This window comes from Setaria italica, chromosome IX, assembly GCF_000263155.2.
Source record: "Setaria italica strain Yugu1 chromosome IX, Setaria_italica_v2.0, whole genome shotgun sequence".
Taxonomy (NCBI): domain Eukaryota; kingdom Viridiplantae; phylum Streptophyta; class Magnoliopsida; order Poales; family Poaceae; genus Setaria; species Setaria italica.
The window spans coordinates 3,300,713-3,322,833 of record NC_028458.1 but is presented as its reverse complement, the minus strand read 5'-3'; the positions used below and the strand labels follow the sequence as shown (position 1 = coordinate 3,322,833).

At 45.6% G+C, this 22,121-nt stretch overlaps 4 protein-coding genes and 1 long non-coding RNA gene across 10 annotated transcripts; 2 read left to right on the top strand and 3 right to left on the bottom strand.

The window, feature by feature from the left end:
• Positions 1–191: 191 nt before the first annotated feature.
• Positions 192–5,262, bottom strand: LOC101773477 (folate-biopterin transporter 1, chloroplastic). Of its 2 annotated transcripts, XR_001163015.2 has the most exons (10): positions 4,910–5,262; positions 4,090–4,358; positions 3,822–3,886; positions 3,555–3,717; positions 3,018–3,166; positions 2,673–2,927; positions 1,907–2,075; positions 1,737–1,829; positions 753–1,231; positions 192–584 (listed from the first exon to the last, which is right to left on the bottom strand). XR_001163015.2 is itself a non-coding variant. In XM_004981386.3 (9 exons), exons 1-9 carry the CDS (start codon positions 5,175–5,177, stop codon positions 950–952), a joined length of 1,713 nt encoding a protein of 570 aa, XP_004981443.1. In that variant the 5' UTR covers positions 5,178–5,262; the 3' UTR covers positions 192–949. The 2 variants fall into 2 exon arrangements, 1 of the variants encoding a protein (XP_004981443.1); XM_004981386.3 differs by having other exon boundaries at positions 192–1,231.
• A 270-nt stretch (positions 5,263–5,532) lies between these two features.
• LOC101773895 lies at positions 5,533–7,984 on the bottom strand. Its single transcript, XM_004981387.3, has 2 exons — positions 7,271–7,984; positions 5,533–5,996 (listed from the first exon to the last, which is right to left on the bottom strand). Exons 1-2 carry the CDS (start codon positions 7,639–7,641, stop codon positions 5,933–5,935), a joined length of 435 nt encoding a protein of 144 aa, XP_004981444.1. The 5' UTR covers positions 7,642–7,984; the 3' UTR covers positions 5,533–5,932.
• A 2,404-nt stretch (positions 7,985–10,388) lies between these two features.
• On the top strand, positions 10,389–14,291 carry LOC101774294 (pentatricopeptide repeat-containing protein At2g02980, chloroplastic). Of its 3 annotated transcripts, none has more exons than XM_022823084.1 (2): positions 10,389–12,342; positions 13,646–14,291. In XM_022823084.1, exon 1 carries the CDS (start codon positions 10,461–10,463, stop codon positions 12,276–12,278), a length of 1,818 nt encoding a protein of 605 aa, XP_022678819.1. In that variant the 5' UTR covers positions 10,389–10,460; the 3' UTR covers positions 12,279–12,342; positions 13,646–14,291. The 3 variants fall into 3 exon arrangements, with proteins under 3 accessions (XP_022678819.1, XP_022678818.1, XP_012698183.1); XM_022823083.1 differs by having other exon boundaries at positions 13,628–14,291; XM_012842729.3 differs by lacking the exon at positions 13,646–14,291 and adding an exon at positions 12,926–13,232.
• A 176-nt stretch (positions 14,292–14,467) lies between these two features.
• LOC101775245 (leucine-rich repeat extensin-like protein 6) lies at positions 14,468–16,270 on the bottom strand. The gene is made up of 2 exons (XM_004981391.4): positions 15,368–16,270; positions 14,468–15,264 (listed from the first exon to the last, which is right to left on the bottom strand). Exons 1-2 carry the CDS (start codon positions 15,919–15,921, stop codon positions 14,610–14,612), a joined length of 1,209 nt encoding a protein of 402 aa, XP_004981448.1. The 5' UTR covers positions 15,922–16,270; the 3' UTR covers positions 14,468–14,609.
• On the top strand, positions 15,790–18,605 carry LOC101775647. 3 transcript variants are annotated; one of them, XR_001163016.2, is made up of 4 exons: positions 15,790–15,927; positions 17,603–17,643; positions 17,748–17,898; positions 18,066–18,605. It is a non-coding gene; the product is annotated as an uncharacterized LOC101775647 (long non-coding RNA). The 3 variants fall into 3 exon arrangements; XR_002675808.1 differs by having other exon boundaries at positions 17,574–17,643; XR_002675809.1 differs by having other exon boundaries at positions 15,791–15,927; positions 17,537–17,643.
• Positions 18,606–22,121: the final 3,516 nt, after the last annotated feature.

The following is a 22,121-nucleotide window of genomic DNA, read 5'->3' as shown; positions in this document are numbered from 1 at the left end:
GCCAAATGGCATGCCTAGTTACTGGCATACATGCCTGTTACCTGTTCTTGTTGGTTTCCAGCTGCAGAGCTAATCGATTGTGAAGTTATGTGTTTATCCTTGGTTAGATCTGAATGTGTCTATCCTTGGCTAATCTGAACTTGTCCTTCCTTGGTTAAACCTGAACCTATTGCTTTTTTAGATAACGGATATAATCCGGCTTCAACCTTTCTCTTTCGATGGGAATCAGTCCATAATTATTACAAAGTAGTAGTTTGTTGCCACACCCACATACAAGTTTGGACAACATCAACCGACTCAAAATCTAATTCTCAAATTAAAGGACCATCCATTTGAACTAAAGAAACGAAGTGCTGGGGATATGGTTCTTTAATTGAGTTACATCTCAAATACAAGTTTGGACAACATCAACCGACTCAAAATCTAATTCTCAAATTAAAGGACCATCCATTTGAACTAAAGAAACGAAGTGCTGCCCCAGCACTTCGTTTCTTTAGTTCAAATGGATATGGTTCTTTAATTGAGTTACATCTCAAAGGACTGACATGCTGTTTTCATTGCGCCTGGAGAGCGCTGCTTCTCCCCTACATCAAGGGGAGAGGAGTTGAGTTTTTGGCAATTGCTGAAAAAACTTTGGTATTGGAGATCTGATTGGTAGTTTGCTGAAGTTCTCTTCCATCTCCAAAATCTTCTAAAGGGTAGTTTTTTTTAGTATTGGGGATGAATATGAACAATATAGCAGATGCTCTTACCTCCCCTTCGTACATTTTGAAAAGAGAAGCGGCGAACAATCTTGGTTCAATAAAATTGTTTACCCCTTGTACATTGTCAGCGCACCGTTCTTTATATACAGTGATGAGCACTGCACTGCTCTAGACAAAAAGCAGTCTGACATAAGTTTCTGGCGAAAGAGTATCCACGTCTTGTGAAAATCCATCAAAAGAGAACGTCAATCATTTTTTGTCGGTGCACTATCTGTAGGGGATTCATTAGGCAGGAGACCCAGAAGAGGAAGAGGTAGCAGGGAAGTGAGATTGCAGACGGCGATCAGCAGAGCCAGATTTTCATAATTGTCTCTGGTGACTCCCAAGAACTGAGTTAGACCTGCGCCCACTAGACCACCAGCAACACTGCCCGCATTTGAAATGGACATCAAAGTAGCAAATAAAGTTGCTTCCACTCCTGGAGGGCACAATTTCGCAGCCAACACCAAAACAGGCATGAAGGAAGCCTACAGCATAGGTTTATATATTAATTGAATGTAATTCTAGGTAGGAAAAGAGATGTTAAAAGCATGGTTCAGATCCAGACGTAATGATATTTATGAAATCCAAAGGGTCTTTTATGTTGAAATGGTATGATAAAGAAGAATTGTGACGAATGATGCCACATTCAAATCTGGATATTCGACTTTTGCATGAAACAAGTCGCTTTGATAGCATATTCATATTTAACCTAATCTTTTGCCCTTGCCAATCCTGGAGTGGGTAGCAGGCATATAAAGACACTAGGTTGATGTCAATTTTCATGAGCAGGAACAGAAATAGCTCTATTGCAGCATATCACCTTACATAATTCTTCTGAAGAGTCCCAGTACATGGCAAAAATAAAAATGCTGATTGAACAAAATTATGTGAATTAGAAAATCACAATTTCAGAATTTTGCTACATGTAGTTCATGACTTCAAATATCCCAATGGTTATTCCTCTATAGTTGTTGCAAAAGTGTCGCATACCTGACCAAGGACTGTGATAATCAAGGAATCCCCAATGGAGAACCACTCGTCGCTTATGCCAAGCTTCCGGTTGAGGCCAGTGACAAGAAGAACCTGAAAAATACACAAGTAAACTAAATTTGACAACAAAGATTATAGCAACAACACAACAAGTAAGCACAGAAGAGGACCTGTGTCATTCCCAGAGCAGAACCTAAAATTGTTGTCACAAGAAAGATTTTCCTCAATGGAACTTCCTTCAAAAACGAATTGTACAATCCAATACCCAATAAGGATGCAACAGATGTAACAAGCGTGACACGTCCTAGAAATTCTGGAGAAAATCCAAGCTTGTTTGTGCTGAAAAAATGCATCAGAAAGTAGCACATGAGGATTCAACCATTTCAATGAGATGTCAATCACAGATACTTCTAATGTAGAGCAATACCAATTTATGGCCAAGTTCTGACTTTATGTATCTAGGGTATTTAGGCTTCTAAGTAGATGCAACATGATTCACACATAAATTTGGGCTTACAGAGATATTACTACAGAGAGAAATGTGATGAAGATGATACTTTGGTCACATTACAGAGAAGCATGCAACAAATCTAGTTATCTTCAGATATTGCTATGAAGGAACTCGTAATATATATAGCCCATACCTCATGGGATTCCAATTGATTACTAATTGTGGTACAAGGAAATCATCTTAGATTAAGGAACTTTCGAATGGAAGGAAATCATTTCGATTCAAATTGTAGCTACAAGAACAACACAAGCTAGATGCAGCATCCAGCAGCGTTCAGCAAGAATTTGAACTTTCTTCTGGTACTTCCAGAACTACTCTAATTATTTTCAAGACTCCAAAACTGCGATCAGATATCAAATTCAGAAATAAATCTAACAGAACAATCCAGAGCAATTAAGCAGACAAAATGAGTCTGCAGAACATACATAAAGAAAAACATAGCAGAGTCCGATTGTGGCGTTGCTTGCCAAAGGAATATGAACAAGGTGGGTAGGAATATGCTCGGTTGCTTTATTGAATTCCAAATCTGCATGATACGCTGCTTAGAGCTCTCAATCAATTCTGAACCTGAAACTGAAAGTGAGACAGAACGTTCGCCCAAAGGTAAGCGTTCTTCATTTACAAGAACTGCAACAGTAGACGTCATCAGAGGCAAAAGTGCCGTAACACCAAAGACAAATCTGCATTGAAGGGAGCACCTGATCAGTGAACTGTAACCACACCAAGAGGCTTCATCAGCTGTTATCAGGTTTGTTTGCTACACAACAAACCTTACGCCATAAGTGTCCACAAAAGAACCACTGAAGTATGCACTCACAACTCCACCAAAGGCTGAGGATCCCCAACATAGTGACTGGAGAGATCCAGATGTACTCTGTGATTCACCTCGAGCTCTCTCAACCACCATAGAATCAACCACCTGAAAATTTTTCAGTTGCGTTATAAAAACAAATAAGAAGTTCGAACATTTCTGTCCCAGAATGTGTTGAACACATGTATGAGTTCAGAGGTGCAGATGTATATCTTATGATGTTTTATAAAAAATTTAGAAATTAATTAATGAGAACTTACACATGAGGCCTATACAGAGTTGAGTTGTTTCAACAAGATATAATGGCATGAATAATGCATCTGTGATGAGTATATCTTGAGTTTCTTTAGGTTGAAAAACTATTTGAAAACATAATTAGAGTGAGCACCATGGATTGCAATTGTATAAATGGAATGAACCAAGCATAAAGAAAATGTTAGAGAGATACACTCCAAAGTTGAACTGAAATATTGTAAACATGCATATTCTGACTCACAACATCAGCGACAGCAACTGCAAGAGATCCAAGAATAATAGACAGTGCTGCACTGTATTTATCATCCACAACAGTCGCCATCAAACTCCAGGAAAGTGCTCCAAGGAGGCCTGATAGAAATAGGTATGACCTTCTTCGATATCCAAAGAGAGGGAAGGAATCACTGTGTAGGAAAATAACAACAGTACAGTATTGCAATTAAGTGCATATATATAAATAGAAACTTAGGAAGGAATGCAGGAAGGAGATTTGGTATTTTGGTGAAACCTGATAAAGCCATAGAGGGGCTTGACCAACCATGGCAAGGCTGAGAAACCAGATACAACTGCAGTCTAGAAAACAGAAACCATGTTAATATATGTATAGACATATATTACTAAAAAGTTAAAATGTTCACACAAAAGAGTTCCTAGAGAATAAACTTGATGTTCTCATACTGCTTATGCTCCAGTGAAACAAGCACACATGCCCAGATAATGAAAGCTGAAATGGACTAGTATCTGAATGAAGCAAATAAGAATTGTCACCATCATACCTCTGCTGGATCAAGATGAAGATCATCTTTTAAGTAGAAACTGACAGCAAGCCTGGAAAGACCTAAAACTCCTTGCACAAAATAAACGATAGCAACAGCCACATTATCAGGGGACAAATCAACCCCGAATGCTTTGAAGTAGCCTGACTTGGATCTGCTCTTTGAAAACCCATCTGTAGTATATTCCCTCTTTTGCCACCCCTCATGGTCTGCATCACTTGTGTCCCCTCCTTTCAAAGTTCCCTGATGTCTTGGCGCTGCACTCCGAACTGAATGGTGAAAATGAAAGCGCAAGATATAATAAGCCTGCTCAGCATCCAAACATTACAGGTAGCTTCCAAGTAGGAAAAAAAAACTAGCCCAGTGTTAGGCGCCTCTAATTTGTGATGACCATTATTCCAGGAATTATGCTATCAACAAGGTTTATGAAAACTTAACTGAAAAAAAGGTTTGTGCTATCATTGTAACAATTGTTAACCAGGGTGCAGCAGTCATCATGATCATGACGCCAATTTCTCACCCGGACACAGAAAATATCTCCTAAATGTTTTCTGGATGACCCTATCCACTTTAAGGCACTCCCACGACGGCTTTGCTAAACTATTTTATCTAAACTCTAGAAGTTAGCTACAGAAAATTCAGTCATGGGCTCATGGCACTCCAATAGTACTTGCTTTCGCATACAATCACACGTTTCGCTCTATCTCCGATCGCACTGCAAAACCCCAGCTCAGAATTTCGTTAGTGAGTAGAACCGGAGCCAGTGAACGACACGCACGAATTGCTCTACGACTACGATAACTAAGTTTGCGCGGCTCACCCGTTTGACGGCCCGAGGAGGATGCGCTGCTGCCGTCGAGGCCGAGGGTCCGGGGAGCGGCCTCCTCGTCGTCGTATGAGTCGCGGCCGCCGGAGCTGTCACTGAACGCCGTCTCCGGCGGGCGACCGCAGCGGCAGCCGTGTTCCAGCGGGCGGCGGCGGCGCCCGTGGACGGCGGAGATTAGGTACGAGGAGGCCGTGGCGGTGGCGGTGGCCGTGGGGCTCGGGAGCGGAAGAGTCGGCGGGGAGAGCAGGAAGCTGAAGGCCATCTCCGGCGTGGTTGGCTGGTTGCGAGCTTCGTTTTGCTTCTCTCCTCTCCTCCCGTTTACTCGGGCTTCAGTCTCGCCGCGCCAACGTCTCTCTCTCTATCACCCGAAAAAGGCCCGGTCACACGTTGGGCCTGACTCCATTGAGGCCTACTAGGCTGAAAAGGCCTAGCTACCCAAAATGTAACTCCAAGGCCCAAGATAGATCAGGCCCAGCAATCCTACTAGTCTGGACTTAAATCCCAAATCACACGTCTGGGACAGCTGGTGCCAGATCAGAAAGTTTGGAAATTACCAAGTAGTGTGTCACTGGCATATGGTCCCTTGATCCACATGTCAACGTTTTTCAATTCATACCTTTTCATTATACCTTAATGAGATTTTAGTACTAAGCTAATTTTCTATTAGTATAAAGCTTTACAAAAGGTAGCATTCTGCCTGCAACTAGACAACCAATGTACCACTCTGAAAAACCAGCTGCAGCCTGCAGACCCAAACACAATCCTGATAGACTGACACCAACCTATGGCTAGGCTACGCAGCATCTAATGGCACGTACTGATGAGACTGGTTTACACATGACTGGTTCCCTTTCTTTTTTTTTGAAAACTACACACGATTGGTTCTGGTTGGGCATCTTCGATGGAGCTCATGGAGGAAGCAACAAAACACCCTGGCCCTCCACTGGAAAGAACACATCATGGCTGATGCGAACCACCCTTTTTTTTTCTCACAGAGTTTACAGGATTCTCCTTGACTCATTGGATAACGCAAACACATGCCGAGATGCCGTCTCCGTCGTCAAGAAAGTCTCCACGTTCGCTGTATGGAACCACAAGAGCATGATGTGAGATTAACAAACCAACAAGGCTCCAGCAGGAAAGGTTCTGAAGTCAAGCAAAAAAACAACATCCAAATGATTTCCCCATGAGCAGATGCGTCTCTAGAAGATGGAAACGAGAATTATGTCCATATAATATTCTCATCACCAAAAAGAACAAAATAATGCTCCTCTATTGTTTGATGGCTGGACATCCCAGTACAGTTCTATGGAGCACTTCGAAAACTTCCACAGAGAAGTCACTTCTATAAGGTGAAGTCAAATAACATGGTCATCAGTGAATATGGATTTCTTGTTGGAAAGCAGCGATGACCAATAATTTCAGTGTTCGATTGGAATGTCTTTATCTGTCTGTCTGTATTTATAACACTGCATTTTATGTATGGACACACTTGGTCCTAACTCCTAACTCCTAACTAAGAATCCATGTAAAAAGACTGATATACCAACCAATGTATGTGCAACTGACCTGCAGGTTATTTCAATGCACTCAAAAAGGAATACGCAGGAACAGATATGGCAATAGCGAGGCTATAAAAATAAATATTGACTGACTGCAGTATCAAATTGGATAGAATATCATAGCTGAGAGCACAACAATGATAATTTCCATCCTTTTCACAAAACAGAGCTAAAATATTTTGTGATAAACACTCTAAAAAATAAATAAAGCCCCACATTTGTGATTTATGAGCAAAATTGGCATGATCATCTAAACAATAAACACAAACTTAATCTCTGCTAAAAGTGTACAATCATGCACAGATAAATGCAGTGTAGCACAAAAATATCCCCTGATTACTGGATTTGTAAGACCTACGCGTCGTCACATGTTGACGTAAACATTATGACCAAGTTTCTCAAGTTGTATAATACAAGACGACCTGTTCCATCATACGGTAGATTTATTGGAATAACAAAACAATGCCAGCCATCATAGGACTCGGACCTAAACAAATTGGAGGTATCTGTGATCCATCTGGCATTAGAGCATGGTTTCACACTTTCACTCAAGTCAACACCACATAAGCTGATTTAGTAAGAACCATGCTAACAGAAAATTAGCTTGCTACGATCCAAGCATGTAGAACATTCACCTAAACGATCTAAATGAAAGAGCAACCGAACATATACAGCAGGTATAGCAATTCACCCATCAATTAACTGGATATCGCACTAATCCAAGATTCCAAACTCATGGACAGTTGAAAGCTTGCAGCAAGCCAACAAGTTCAGAGAGGAAGATTAGACATACCTGGGCTCATATTCCTTAACCTCTGTCAGATCCTTCCCGAGCAAATCCAGCCACTGCACATTGCCTTTGACGGCACACTTCCCATCGCCGCAGTTGGCCTTCTTCAAGCAACTCTTCGTCGGCGCGGCCGCCGTTGCCACCGCCGCCTTCTCACCATCCTCCTGCTCCTCAGCCTCCTCCTCGTTGCCGTCCTTTCCGGCTACCGGCACCTCTATCTTCTGAACCGGAGGCACCACCTCCTCCTCGGCGACGGCGGCCAAGCGCGGCGCCGGCGCAGAGGCAGCGTCGCGGCTCGCATCTTTGGATTTGGGGAGGCAGGTGATGAAGCGGAAGGGGCCGGCGCAGTGGCTCTCACAATGCGAGAGCCTCATCAAAGTCGGGGATCAGAGCACGGGGAGCGGCTGCCGGATTAGAGCCCCTGGCTCCAAGAGCACACCACATCAATCGAATCTGGCGGGGGAGCAGATCGAGGCAGCCGCTGCGGAATGCAACCAAGAACCAAGCCTGCCGACAAGAGGAGGAGCAAATCTCTGTGCGGGAGCGCTGCGGGAGCAAGAAGAACTGCAGCAGGTTGAATCTTCGCACTGAGAGGTGTACTAGCTTGACAGAATGACAGGGAACAGGGGAAGGGGAGGGGAGAGAGGGGAAGGTGAGGTGGGTCTCCAAAGCAACCAAAAAGGAGGCGTGTGAGAGAGAAACGAGGAACCGAGCCCAACAGATAAAAGTTGGCCGCTTCGGCCGCTTCCTCCCTTCCTTCACTGCTTGCGCTGCAGTTGTAGGCTTGTAGCCCACGCCCCCTTTCACCCGCATTACATTGCTGCAACTGAAATGATCGATCCTCTTTCTGTCTTTCAGTTGCATTGCACAAACTAGAGAAAAATTATCAGAGACAACCGCTAAAAAACACCGAAGGGATGCTTTCTTTGGACGAATAGTTATCTTCAAAATCATGATTTTGTTGGTAGTTTTACGATCCATTAGTTCCGATATATCGTCCCTTCGCAAAAAAAAAAGATATACTGTTCAATTGTCATGCACATATGCTCGTGGAGTACAAACTCATGTCGTGCACTCATGCATGCTATATCGGCTTGTTGACTTTGACTATACCATCGTCAAAATTCATTGTTCAATGCAAACTAATTCCATATGCAATAAAAGCGAATCGAGCGCCAATGTATGGCACGTCGCCATGACGTTGCATGGCCGCATGAATTTCGGGCAATAGATTCATTTGGGTTCAATCGCGTTCATCTATTGGTTGACAAAATATCGACGTAGGAACCCGCCATCATCATTTTGGTCCGTAGTTAGCAACAGAAACAACAATCATAGCAACACGTGGTTCCACTCGCCGAGATCAGTGTCCAACCAAGCGTAGCGGGCTAGCAGTTAGCCGTCTCATATGGAGACAACATACGAAATGTTTTCACATTGATCAACACATGTCATACATCTCCCTGTGGTAAGGTTTGGTCACCACCGTTTGGTCATATCCGGGGTGCAATTAGTTTTATAATTAATTTATATTTAATACTTCTAATTAGTATCTAAACATTCGATATAACAGGCTCCTGAAGAACCAAATGGGGTTATAATGTAACTATGACTCACGCAGTAAACGGTAAAGTCATTACCCTTAAGAAGAAATTTTATTAAATTAAACTAACTTCCATGTTAATGAGTCGCCTTGTAGGACAAATAAAATTGGTTGTTTCATTTGGTAATAGGTGGCCGTAAACAAGCGCGAAGAAACATACGCTGCACAGAGCTCATCTCGAAGAATGTGTAGAACAGCTACCTGTAGTTTCGAAGACATAGCGTCCTAAAATTTATTTCGGTTATTGTCTCATGATACTAATTAAGAGTATTAAATATAGATTATTTACAAAAACTCATTGCACAGATGGAGTCTAATTCGCGAGACGAATCTATTAAACCTAATTAGTTCATGATTTGACAATATGCTGCTACAGTAAACATGTGCTAATCATGGATTAATTAGGCTCAATAGATTCATCTCGCGAATTAGTATAGAAGTTCTGCAATTAGTTTTATAATTAACTCATATTTAACACTTTTAATTAGCATCGAACATCTTCTAAAGTTTAGAAACTCGTATCCATACACACACGTGTACACTACTGCACAGTCTCCGTACGGACCAATTTGAGCTGCAGACACGAGCGCATCTCGTCAAGCAGTCTCTTCAGGTCCGCGTCGCGTCCGGCTGGCAATGTTCCACGAGCAACAGTATGAACAAGCAGATCGAAGGAGGAACCGGTCGCTTCCTCGGCGCTTCCCATCCATACCACGCTGTCCTATACCCTAGCTCTGATGTCAGAGGTGGCCATTGGCTCTGGCCTCTGGCTCGTGTCGTGTGTGGACGAGCGCGCGCCCAAGCCCAGCAGGTCAAACGTGAACAGGTGCGCGCTCGCCTCACTCCGCTTGTCGGGTTCTCGGAAAGCGTACTAGGTGACATGGACGCGTCACGTACACGTATGGTGTACGTAGCTGTCTGCGGGCGCTGTGGCCTGTGGGTGTGTGTGAGCTGCTCGGTTCCTCGCAGCCGCAGCGCCCACCAACTCCGTTTCCAGGTCACGTATGCCACGCCTGCCGAGTCGCCGACGGGTGTGTGCATGCGCGGCGGCGGCGCGGTGCGTACACGGCTACGCGTAGTTTATACGCACGGGTGACGGGGTACGGTATAGCTGCTGCGTATCTCGAGGATATTATAAACTTGTACTCCATCGGCGTACGAGCGTATACAAGACAACTACTGAGGTATCGCCTCGATAACGGTGCATGAGGCCTTTGTTCCCCCCCTGTTTTTTTATTGAATATTATTTTGTCTGCTTTATTGAAATTCCATTTTATACGATAAATTTGTTCTATTTACATACAGAAGTACATCAGAAATGAAACTGCTATTTTTGAATGAAATTCAGTTAAAAAAATTCTGTTTGGTGGGGAGGACATAATTTTCAACATGCTTCTGTACTTTTTTTTAATAATAAACCAGCCTGGTCCGGCCCGATTCAGTTAGTTCTGGGCCCAGCTTTGTTCGGCCCAGGGGCCCATCTGCAATTACAAAGTACCAAGCCCCATCCCAAATCTCTCTTCCTCCGGATTACGATCCCCCCACTCCACTTGGCTATCGTCGTCCTCCACGCACGGCAACGGGACGGCCATGTCGTCTGCACCCCTGACATCCACGCCTCCCCCTCTCCTTCCCGCCAAATCCAAGAGCCCGCCACCGCACCACCCGCTCCTCTCCCACCTCCCGCACTGCACCAGCCTCCGATCACTCGCCCAGCTCCACGCCGCCGCCGTCAAGGCCGGCCTCGCCGCGCACCCGGCCTTCGTCACCAGGCTCCTCACGCTCTGCACCGCCCCGGGCGCGGCCCCCGCGCACCTCGCCTACGCCCGCCAGGTGTTCGACCGGGTGCCCCACCCGGCCGACGCCGTCTGGTACAACACCCTGCTCCGCGGCTACGCGCGCGGCTCCCCGTCGTCCTCCGCGGCCGCCGAGGCGGCGGTGCGGGTGTTCGCGCGGATGCTGGAGGAGGGCGTCGCGCCGGACACCTACACGTTCGTGTCGCTGCTCAAGGCGTGCGCCGCGGCGCGCGCGGGGGAGGAAGGGCGGCAGGCGCACGCCGTGGCGGCCAAGGTCGGCGCCGCGGGCCACGAGTACGTCCGCCCCACGCTCATCAACATGTACGCCGAGTGCGGGGACGTGCGCGCCGCGCGCGCCATGTTTGACAGGATGGAAGGGGACTGCGTGGTCTCGTACAACGCGATGATCGCCGCGGCCGTGAGGAGCAGCCGGCCTGGGGAAGCGCTGGTTCTGTTCCGGGAGATGCAGGCCAAGGGGCTCAAGCCCACGTCCGTGACGGTGATTAGTGCGCTCTCGGCGTGTGCGTTGCTTGGGGCGCTGGAACTGGGGAGGTGGATCCATGATTATGTCCGGAAGATAGGGCTTGATTCGCTCGTCAAAGTCAGCACTGCGTTGATTGACATGTATGCAAAGTGCGGGAGCTTGGAGGATGCCGTTGCTGTGTTCCAGGGGATGGAATCAAGAGATAAGCAAGCTTGGTCAGTGATGATCGTGGCCTACGCTAACCACGGGTATGGCAGGGAGGCCATTTTGCTGTTTGAAGAGATGAAGAAGCAGGGGATAAAGCCTGATGATATTACATTCCTTGGTGTGCTCTATGCCTGTAGCCACTCTGGTTTGGTGAGTGAAGGGCTTCAGTATTTCGACGACATGAAAGATAATGGTACCATTCCAGGGATCAAGCACTATGGTTGCGTGACAGATTTGCTAGCTCGATCAGGGCAGCTGGAGAGAGCTTACAAGTTCATTGATGAACTACCAATAAAGCCCACCCCCATCTTATGGAGGACGTTGCTTTCTGCTTGTGGAGGCCACAGAGACGTCGAACTTGGCAAACGTGTCTTTGGGAGGATTCTTGAGCTGGACGATTCTCATGGTGGCGACTATGTAATATTCTCGAATTTGTGCGCAAACACTGGAAAGTGGGAAGAGATGAATAGGGTACGGAAACTGATGAATGAGAAAGGTGTGGTAAAGGTGCCAGGCTGTAGCTCAATCGAGATAGATAACACAGTTCACGAGTTCTTCGCAGGAGATGGGAGGCACCCCAAATCACAAGAAGCAAGGAAAATGGTTGATGAAGTGATTGACCAACTAAAACTGGTTGGTTATGTCCCTGATACTTCACATGTGTTTCATGTTGAAATGGGTGAGGAGGAGAAGGCAACAAGCCTGAGATACCATAGTGAGAAGCTCGCAATTGCTTTTGGGCTTCTAAATACAGCTCCAGGAGCTACACTACGAGTTGTGAAGAATCTCCGTGTATGCCCAGATTGCCATTCAATGGCAAAGCTTGTCTCAATGGTCTTCAATAGGCGAATTATACTCAGAGACCTGAACCGCTTCCACCACTTTGAAGATGGACTCTGCTCTTGTGGCGACTACTGGTAGATTTTAGGAACAGAATTCTTGTACCACAATATCTTCTTCATGTACTACAATGCTTTCCACTCAGGTATGATGAATCTGTGCATCCATCGAAAGCCTACTAATGACCAAAGATTCTTTTTATTAATAGTGATGAAATGATAATTATTGATCCAAATCTATTAGTGAATATCTAGCACTCAATCATGCCCTAAGTCCATTAACTTACTGATTTTCTGGGTTGAATGCATGTCATGATCAGCATTACTCACTGAGTTCTGCCTATCACTAGGATTTGGTTTATCCTTCCCTGTTGGTACAATTAATGTACCCTTTACATTCTTGTAAAAACTGAAAAAATGTTACCATGGTAATTAAGTAATGAATATTTTTTATAAGAAAACATGCCTTTGTTTGCATTTCATTGATACCGTTGAATCTCATTGAATGAAACCAGCACGTCATCAAAGACTGTGCTTTATTGCCTTGTTACTATGCTAGGAACCAATACTCTATATCTGAGGTCCTTCTTTCGGAAGTCTAAATATAGTCATAATTGTTGCTCAGAACTCACATGTTATGTTCTACTGACACAGTAGTGTACTGTTTCGGTTCCATTCCATCATAACGGCGTTATTTCACAAATTGAACAATAAAGCTTGCCTTTTCAGCTGAAATCACACAAGTAGGCCTGAACTAGAGGAGCAACTGCAAAGACACAGCATGAATCTGAAAAGAAGAATAGCTCAAGCAGAAGCATCCAGCCATCCACCATGCACACATATTGTAGTTTGCTGAGATATGCTGAAATTGCAAGTAATCCATGTAAATTGGTTAGCAGATCTTTGTTTTGCATCTTCTTTCTAATATAACAATGTATCAGGTTACCTGCTATATTACCAGACTTGATTATGTGATAAGCTGGCCCTTAACAATATGTCTGATTACTTAAAAAGGGCAGTAAGAATGGTGTCATCAGCTTGTTTGTCATGTTTTAGGGAAAATGGCCACATTACACTTGGTCAACTACTGGTTTAGTCATCCCCATTGCCACAATTCATATTCTTCTTCCACCGTGTACAAATCTGCACAACTTTTCTGCAGTTATTATCTGTCGGTCTGTCCCTCAATTGACCGACTAGTGACGAATAGGTCAGCCATCCCATGCAGCCGAGCCTGTCCACTCAGTTTCACTATTAAGACCATATTCGTCAATCATACTTGCGAATATCATGTTACCATCAGCATCATGTTTATATACCATAGCCATCTCTGTCATCCATCTCCAGTAAATCGGTGGCATGCTTTACACTAATGGATATACTTAGAAGTTAGTACACCATATGTTTTTCGGTTATCTAATCTTTTAATAGGTTTATCCGTGCGACAAGGACATGTAGAAGTTACATGGATAAGATAAAAACGCATGTTCAGTGCATGAAGAAAACCCAGCCTGCCTGGAGCCAGCCAAGATGAGAGGTAGGGGAAGCTTCTTTCCCTTTGAGTTGATCAACCATAGAGTAAAAGAAAACGCTCTTTGCAGCTGGAATCCATGAGCAGCACTTTTTTAATTCCCCTTTGACCAATCCTTATCAAAAGCATTATTCCATTACTGTTCATCATTTGTGTACCTGAACTAGATTCTTTTTAATTTACTATGCTCTGTTTTTCTTGTTCCTCTGTTTCCTTAGCTTCCATATCTGACTAGGTCATATATTATTTCAAACATAACTTTTTAACAATGGCTGGTATCTAAATTGCCAAACTGGCTCGCAGTAATGTACCAACTCTCATAAACCCCCAACGTTTGCATGATTAAAACATTTTTATAATCTTTTCAACATGTAAATGCAAAACAATTTTTTTATCCTTCTCTTTTTTTTCTTTGTTTTTTCTCCACTTTAGCAGTGGTCCTATTTCTGTCTAACACGGTCCCCATCTAAACTGTAGCTCTGGTTCAACTATTTACTGATGAAAAGGTGATAAGAAATAAGTATTTGCAGTTAGCTTTTCAAAAAAAAATGTATTTGCAGAAGTCGAACTGCTATGAGCACATTATTTTCAAATGATTTAGCTATGACTTTAAGTACTAGAACATTAAAACCCCAGTACAAGAAACAATAAAGGAATACACTGACAAGTCTCTTTCACCAAACTTTCAGTTGAGTTCTGCAATGCAAATACTTTTTCTTTTTTCAAGAACACGCATACCATTCCGAAAAGCAAATCTATGAATCATTATTACTCTTTTGTTGAAAAATAAAGATTACAGTATATACCATGTGTATGCACTCACCCTTTAATTTTCGCACCACAAAGGCAGCAAGCAATTACATGTTACAGTATTACCACAGATCAGTACGCCGGCGGAGGGTGAGCGTGCACGGGAGGGGGTGGCGGTGGCGGAGACGGTGGCGCGACGCACCCGTGGGCGTCGCAGTGCGCCTTGGGCCGGTGCAGGAACGAGATGCACTCCTCGCCGGGTCGCTGGTCGGGGCGCCCGGCGATGCAGTTCTGCCTGTCGTCGATGCGCGGCACCTCGAGGCACCGGTGCGGCTCGCCGCAGAAGAAGTTGTACGAGTAGGTGAAGTTCTTGAGGTGCGGCAGCTCGCAGATGCTCTCGGGTATCTCGCCGGCGAGCTGGTTGTGCGCGACGTCGAGCTGCTCCAGCGCGCGCATGTTGCCGATGGTGTCCGGCAGCGTGCCGGTGATGCTGTTGAAGCTGAGGTCGAGAACGGTGAGCTTGTCCAGCTTGCCGATCTCGGGCGGGATGCAGGAGGAGATGCCGCTGTTGAGGAGGATCAGCTCGTTGAGCGTCCCGGCCATGTCGCCGATGCTGCTCGGCAGGCAGCCGCCCACCCGCGGCAGGTTCGCCAGCACGATCACCGACGCCGTCGAGTTGGTGAAGCTCTCCGGCAGGGTGAACTCGAAGTGGTTGTTGTTGATGAATAGCGCGTCGATCTTCTTCTCGAAGATCGCCGCCGGCACCTCGCCGCAGAAGTTGTTAAACCTTCGCACGTACATATGCAACACATCAGGTGCACTCATGAAAAATCTTCGCAGGTTCGCAGGTTCAGCTGTATTTGTGCATAGTATAAGGGTGCTGAGCTTACCTGATGTCGACGTACTGGACGTTGGGGAGGCAGAGGAGCTGCGACGGGAAGGGGCCGGTGAGCTGGTTGTTGCTGACGTCGATCTCGTGGAGGAGGTGGAGGGAGCGGAGGGACTCGGGGAGGGAGCCGGAGAAGCGGTTGGAGTTGAGGTGGAAGACGGCGAGGTCGGACAGGAGGCCCAGCTCCTCCGGGAGCGTCCCGGCGAGGTCGCCGTGGTTGAGGTCCACACCGGCCACCGTGCGCTGGCACGAGTCGTCGGGCGCCGCCGCGCAGTACACGCCGAAGTAGTTGCACACGTCGGGCCCGCACCAGTTCTTGGTCAGCTTCTTGGGGTCGTCGGTGATGGCGCGCTTCAGCGCCTGCAGCGCGACGTACGCCTTCTCCAGCCGGGAGTTGTTCGTGGCCGCCGCCGCAGGAGGGGACGGCGGAGGCATGCTTGGCGCCGGCTGGGCCGAGGCCAGTAGCGGCCAGGCGACCGCGAGCACCAAAAACACCACCGCCGCCGCCGTCAAGCTCATCCTCGTCATGGCCGGCCGGGCCGCGCGTTCCTGCATGCAACGGTAAGGACAATGGAATGTTTGGTTTCTTGCTTGCTGTGCCTACTGCTGATTTGTGTTCAGTGCGTGTGCTGTTGCCGTGTGTTCAATTTGGTATATATAGGCGCTTCATTTGGAGCTCCTGTGACTTGTATTTTAGGCTTTGTGTGCGTGCATCATTTGCTCATGGCTTCTATCTTTGTTTAATGTGCTATTGTGTTTGGATCATTGGCGACGGTTGACCACTTCGTTTGTGACGATTTTGTTCGTGTTGAGGGGCACGACAAAAGGGGTGGAGTGACTCCCTTTTTCCCTACCTAATTGACTCGGCTGCTCGTGAATTCGTGATCCTTTCGCTTTCTTGCTGTTGTGTCGAAGTTTTTGGCCCTTTTCGTGGCGGTGGGCATAGTCAAAAAAAACCCAGGACCAGTGTTTGTTGCTAGTGACAGACATTGTTGTCCCGTGCTACTCACTTGGTTCAGGATTTGTACCAACATGGAGCGTAGAGCCATTCCCCATTTATTGTTAATGAATGGACAACTGAGTTCTTCCAATTCTTGTCTTGAACAGTGGGGGTTGTTCTTGTGACTGCAAATCTCATCCTTTTAAATAAGATGATCTTGAAATCTCACCCACTCATAAGATCCTGTTACTGTTAGTGCCTTTTTCACTGATCTTGATTGATTACGTTCTTCTTTCTCTGATTTTCAAATCATGCACACTAAAAGATGGTTTGTAGTGCTCAATCAAATGATGACATGAGAAAGCCAAGTATCGGTACCTTTAAAATCGTATCAGTACTAGTACTTTTCCTTGCACTAAAGTAAAAGACATAATTGCCTTTGGGTCTAGTTATTCCCCGTGTTTGTTGGCCGCTTGTGCTATTCCTTTAACTTTGTTTATAATCTTTTTTAGCCTCTATGCTTATGCTTGCACGACCTAATCAACAGAAACAACCAAAATTATGCCGCCTGCACGAATTTTGACGATCTGGCGGCTTCAAGGATGCTTCCTGTTTGGAATAATAGTAGAGGGGGAGCAGCTTTTTTTTTTTCTGTATTCACTATTCTGGCTGTCTCAGTCTCAGTGGTCATCAATTTCAGTCTACTTTTGTGTGAGGATTTAGCCGATCAGCCATATCACTTTGCTACTAATAGCCTAATTTCTTCTTAAAAATAAATTAAGCCCTATTTCCTAGGCCTTTTTGCTCTACTCTAGAAAGATTCTTTTTAACTCTATCAATGATACATGACTCCTAACTCCTATCTAAAGAAACAAATACTCGCATTTAGTTTTGAAGGTATGAACAACCATTGACTACAATTTGAGTAGATGAAACAGGGCATATAGTTGTTGTACTTTTTTTAGCTGAAAAGTTGGTGTACTTAAAACCAATAAATAGTGGACTAAGTAATCAGAATGATAACGCGTTGGATCACGTCAGGCTCTGTAACTTTCCAATGGGATAAACTGAAATCGGCAGGTTTATCAATTTGCCAGTTGCTGTCATGCCTGATAAAAACTCAACAAACACTATTATATATATATATATATATATATGTGATATTTTTAAGAAAAGAATACGGGCATAGAAAAATATTGAGATATAAATACTACTTGTCTGTTGGTGCAGAAGTGTTGCTTATGATAGGCCTGCATCTTTGTTCCAGATCTCTTTTGAAATATATCTTGGTTTCAGATGGTGGTCAATTCATCGCATTATATTGCGGATGTAAGGTGGTGGGTCAACCATCCTCCATAAACCCTATCTTAATTCATCCTCTTTCTCTTGACCAGTGGGATTTTCTCATCATAATCTGATCACATGATTTGCACTTCCCCAGGCTGCAGCTCGAGACCTTCACATCACACCCCGGCACAGAACCGTTTGCATCAGATTCTGACGTGACCTGCGGCTTGCTGCTGTTGTTCATCGCAGCAGCACAATCTGGTGGCACGTCAGGTTCGTTGAATCGCCCATTGCATTGGCCGTTGGTGAGATATTGCTCTCGTTTTCGCCCATGATGTGTTGATGTGTGATCCTTTCATTTGTTGCCCTGAATATGTAATTTTCATTTACTTTAATAATGTGGTTCTAGTGCATTGGTGCCATGGTACAGCGCCCATTTAAGCATCATCTGTTAAAACATCGGTTTCTCCAGTTGTGCAGGCACTATTTGGAAAGCAACAATGCCGCTGCAATCTCTAATGAACTGGTACCAAGGGATACGGATACCCATGGGTCCCCTCAACCAGGATACTGGCCGGATCTAACAAGTGAGCCTACTCGATCAGGGCGTGCGGGTCAAGGATGTGAAGATACTTGGAGTACAAGGTAAGGAAGGTCAGATGATTCAAGATCAGCTCGGATATTGCAGGACACGGGTTGTAGCCGAACTCTGCTAGGTTTCCATGTAATAGCCGACTAGTCCAGATCCAAACCGACTTGTAATCCCTCACTCAGCAGCCAATATAAGCGGCCAGGGGCGCCTCCTGAGAGCAACCAATCCAATCCCAACAATCTCATCTATCTCGATTTACAAGCAATACAAACCACCAAACATACAGGACGTAGGGTATTACCCTCCGGAGGTTCGAACCTGTCTAAACCCTTTGTGTCCCTCGTGTTCTCGTGATCACCTTCGAGTTATTGGTCTTGCGATCCCCTCTATCTATAAATTAACCACTTGGGTAACCCTCTTTGGACTGCCGGGCCACAAAATACGACACATGTCCTATAAACTTGCCCTAAGAAATAATAATCCCTCAAAATTCTCGTGTTTCTTTCGCGAGACGGCCCTCATATGTTTCTGGGAATTTGTTATCATTTCTTGGTCAAGTGTTTGCTAGTTGTTGCAGCTGATGGAGATGGCTGTTCTAATTACCAAATAGCTATCATTCATGCTATGCATGCATGCATGCATGCTAAGAGTTATTGACACGCTTACTTCTTCTAATTGCTCCCAGTTTTTTTATTGCTTATTATGACGTCTTAGCCGCTCCCCCTGTGTCGGCTGCTTGTGTTGACCAAATACTCCATATGGCATTATGCTTCTGAATTATGCCAGGGGTCTGTGCAACCATCATTGGAGATAATTTCAACCCGAATGTTGGATGATGTGTCATACTACATACATGTATTGATCTGGTTCCGCTTTGCTGAGCATTTTAATTTATATGAGGTCGCCGATGGCATGCATTTTTCGTAGACGAGAAGGTACAACATTCATCAGGTTTGAATTTTCAGTTTGATAAAATTAATGCCACTAGCTCGATGGAGTTAGTCACGTTCCACTACTGAAAAATTGAGCATTCGTCCCTAGGCTAATTACGGGTTACTTTTTGACCCCGGTATTAATGTTAGCATTAGTAACGGATCTAGCGGCTAGTCCCCGAGGAGACCCCCGTGACCCCTTTAGTACCTGGTGGAGGCTTCATCCAGTACTAAAGGTTGCGAATTAGTACCGGGTGAAGCTTCCACCCGGTAATAATGTGCCTGAGGGCCTTTAGTACCCGGTGGAGGCTTCACCCGTTACTAAAGGCCTCTCACACGTCAGCCCCTCCCCCCAACTTATCTCTCACCCCACGCGCTCACCCAGCCCACACCCTCCTTATCTCCCACCCCCGCTCCTCTCTCCCTCCCTCCCGTCGCCGCCCCTCTCCTCCCCCCTCCGCTCGCCCCTCACCTCTTACATGTGGCGAGGAGCAGCGGTGGGGCAAGAAGCGGTGGAGGCAAGGGAGGGCGCGATGGAGCTCTGGCGGGAGTACGCGACGGCGGAGTGTCAGCAGGAGGGCACGACGGAGCTTTGGCGAGAGGGAGCGGCGGGTGAGGCCTCCCTCCCTCTCTCTCTCAGATCCGACGTGTGGCTAGGGCGGTGGCGGGGTACGGCCAAGGAGGGGCTGAGGTGCTGTGCGGCCAGAGCTCCGGCAGACAGCGACGGGTGCGGTCGGGCGGCGGCAGGATCTAGCGGGTCTGGTCGGGGGATTTTTGTTTTTTTTTAATTTTTTAATACGCCTTTAGTAACAGTTATTTGACCCGGTACTAAAGGTCTCCTTTAGTACTAATCTAGCGATACTGGTTGCACAACCAGTACTAAAGCGGGTTTAAAGGCGCTTTCCCCAGCAGTGTCCATTCGTCTTAAGACATGTTCATACATGTTTTTTTTCCTGCACAATTAGATGATTGTAAACAAAATTTTCCTAGGTTCTAAAAATATTTATTCTGGGAAAAATGCTGACAAATACTACCATCGACGACATTTTGGTTAGTAACTGTTCATTATGAAAAGTGTATAGTACGATATGCAGAAAAACGCATGCATATAGTGATATAGACACGCCGAGACGACGTCTGCTCTGCTCTTACGTCACAACGAAGACTAACGCGTGCAACTTGCACTTCGCAGATCAGATGTGATCTTTTTCACGATAAGCTACACAAGAAAGAAAGAAAAAGGTATCGCGACAAAAAATAGAAGCTTCCTTATCTCGTTTGGTTCTCGGCGTCGTTAGGAACGGTGAGGGCTACGAGGCGACCATTTCCATCCCATCTTGGAGAGGGGAGGAGAGGGATTTGCTTGACGTGTGCCTGCCCAACCACTGCGTGCATGCTCGATCACCAACTGCAGGATAGGAAGATTCGGTTACGTTTGGTCACGCACGCGTGTCGTGTCAACCGCGGATTACTATGCGTAGCACCTACACTACACTCCCATTTATTTTTCTCTCATTTTAATCTTTTTTCAATAGAACTTTACCTGTTGTAACTGCAAGTAGCTGCTTCTCAGTTTCAAATTGTAAGTCCAACTTTTTGGGAAAGTCAAAGTATCTCAAGTTTAACCAAATTTATACAATAAAATATTAATATTTATGTAAGTGCATATAAGAATTTTTATTAAATATATTTTTATAATATATTTATTCAGTACTATAAATCTTTATAACTCTTTTTATAATTTTGATCAAACGTAAAATAATTTGACTCTCTAAAAAGTTAGAATAATTTAGAATTTGAAACAAATGAAGTATTGTGCAAGATAAAGTAATACCCCGTGGTCGGCCGGCAGTCTGTAAAATGTGATCAGAGCATGTACGATATTTTACCGCATCGGCTCGATAACGAATTGAAATGAGACGGTCTGAACGACGACGAAACGATGTACATTGCTGAGTCCTCGTCAACGCGCAAACGGCGTGTGCGAGTGAGAACAAGCAGTGACATGGTCCCGACCGTAGTAATTACCCTGACCTTCCCTTTTTCCCTGGCAGTGCGTGTCAGCGTGTGGCATTTCACCATGTAACAGTGCACGTATGGGACCGGCATTAAACCGGAGAGCTCACGCACGTAGATTATTAATTAAGGATGGGTTTGGTTCCGTAAATCAAATTATAGATGATCATAGATGGTGTAATTCAATTAAATTCTTTGAACCATATAATTCATTACTCTTAATACTCCCTCCGTCCCAAAAAAATGTAACTCTCGTTTCTCAAGGAGTCAAACTGTTTCAAATTTGATCAAATTTTATCGGTGTTTTGTACCGCCAACTAGTAATTGTATGCTGCGTTCTCCTCACTTACGATAGCTTGCACACGAGACACAAAGGAATTATACTAGTTCAGGAAGATACCTACATCCAGTTTCGGCAGGAGTCGTGTTTCTTGGATCGAGTGCACTGGGCTTACAACAAGATGCTTGCAAGCAAGCGTTCATGCAATGTAGGTGTGTGTGCAAATGCGAGAGAGAGGGAGAAAGAAGGCCCGATTCCTATTATATAGTTCAGGGACTGGATGACAAATGTTAAGAAATGGAGGGGGTCCCCGACCTCAGAGGTCGAGGGTTGTGGCGTGGTCGGGTCTTCTTTGTACGAAAGGGGCTTCTTTGTCCTATCCCCTTGGTTGGTCGTGGGCTTCGCACGCCCTGTACGGTGACTCCTGTGCGACATGAGCCGCTTATGCACGGCCTGGCCTGTCCCGCGGTGTGCTTCTATCCCGTCCGCCAACCCCATGGCAGTGAACGGAACGGGAGCCGTTGCTGACGTCCGTATCGGCAATGAGTGGGCAGGCTTGGGTTGGTGGTCGGGGCGGGGCGTGTCGCTCGTTCGGGCTTTCCCCGACCTCTTTAGTATGATTACGGCCGTCCCACGCTGTCACGCCCGACGCTGGGCCCTGCCTTGTCTGCGGGCCTGTACGGGACCTAACGTGGGGGCAGAGTCTTG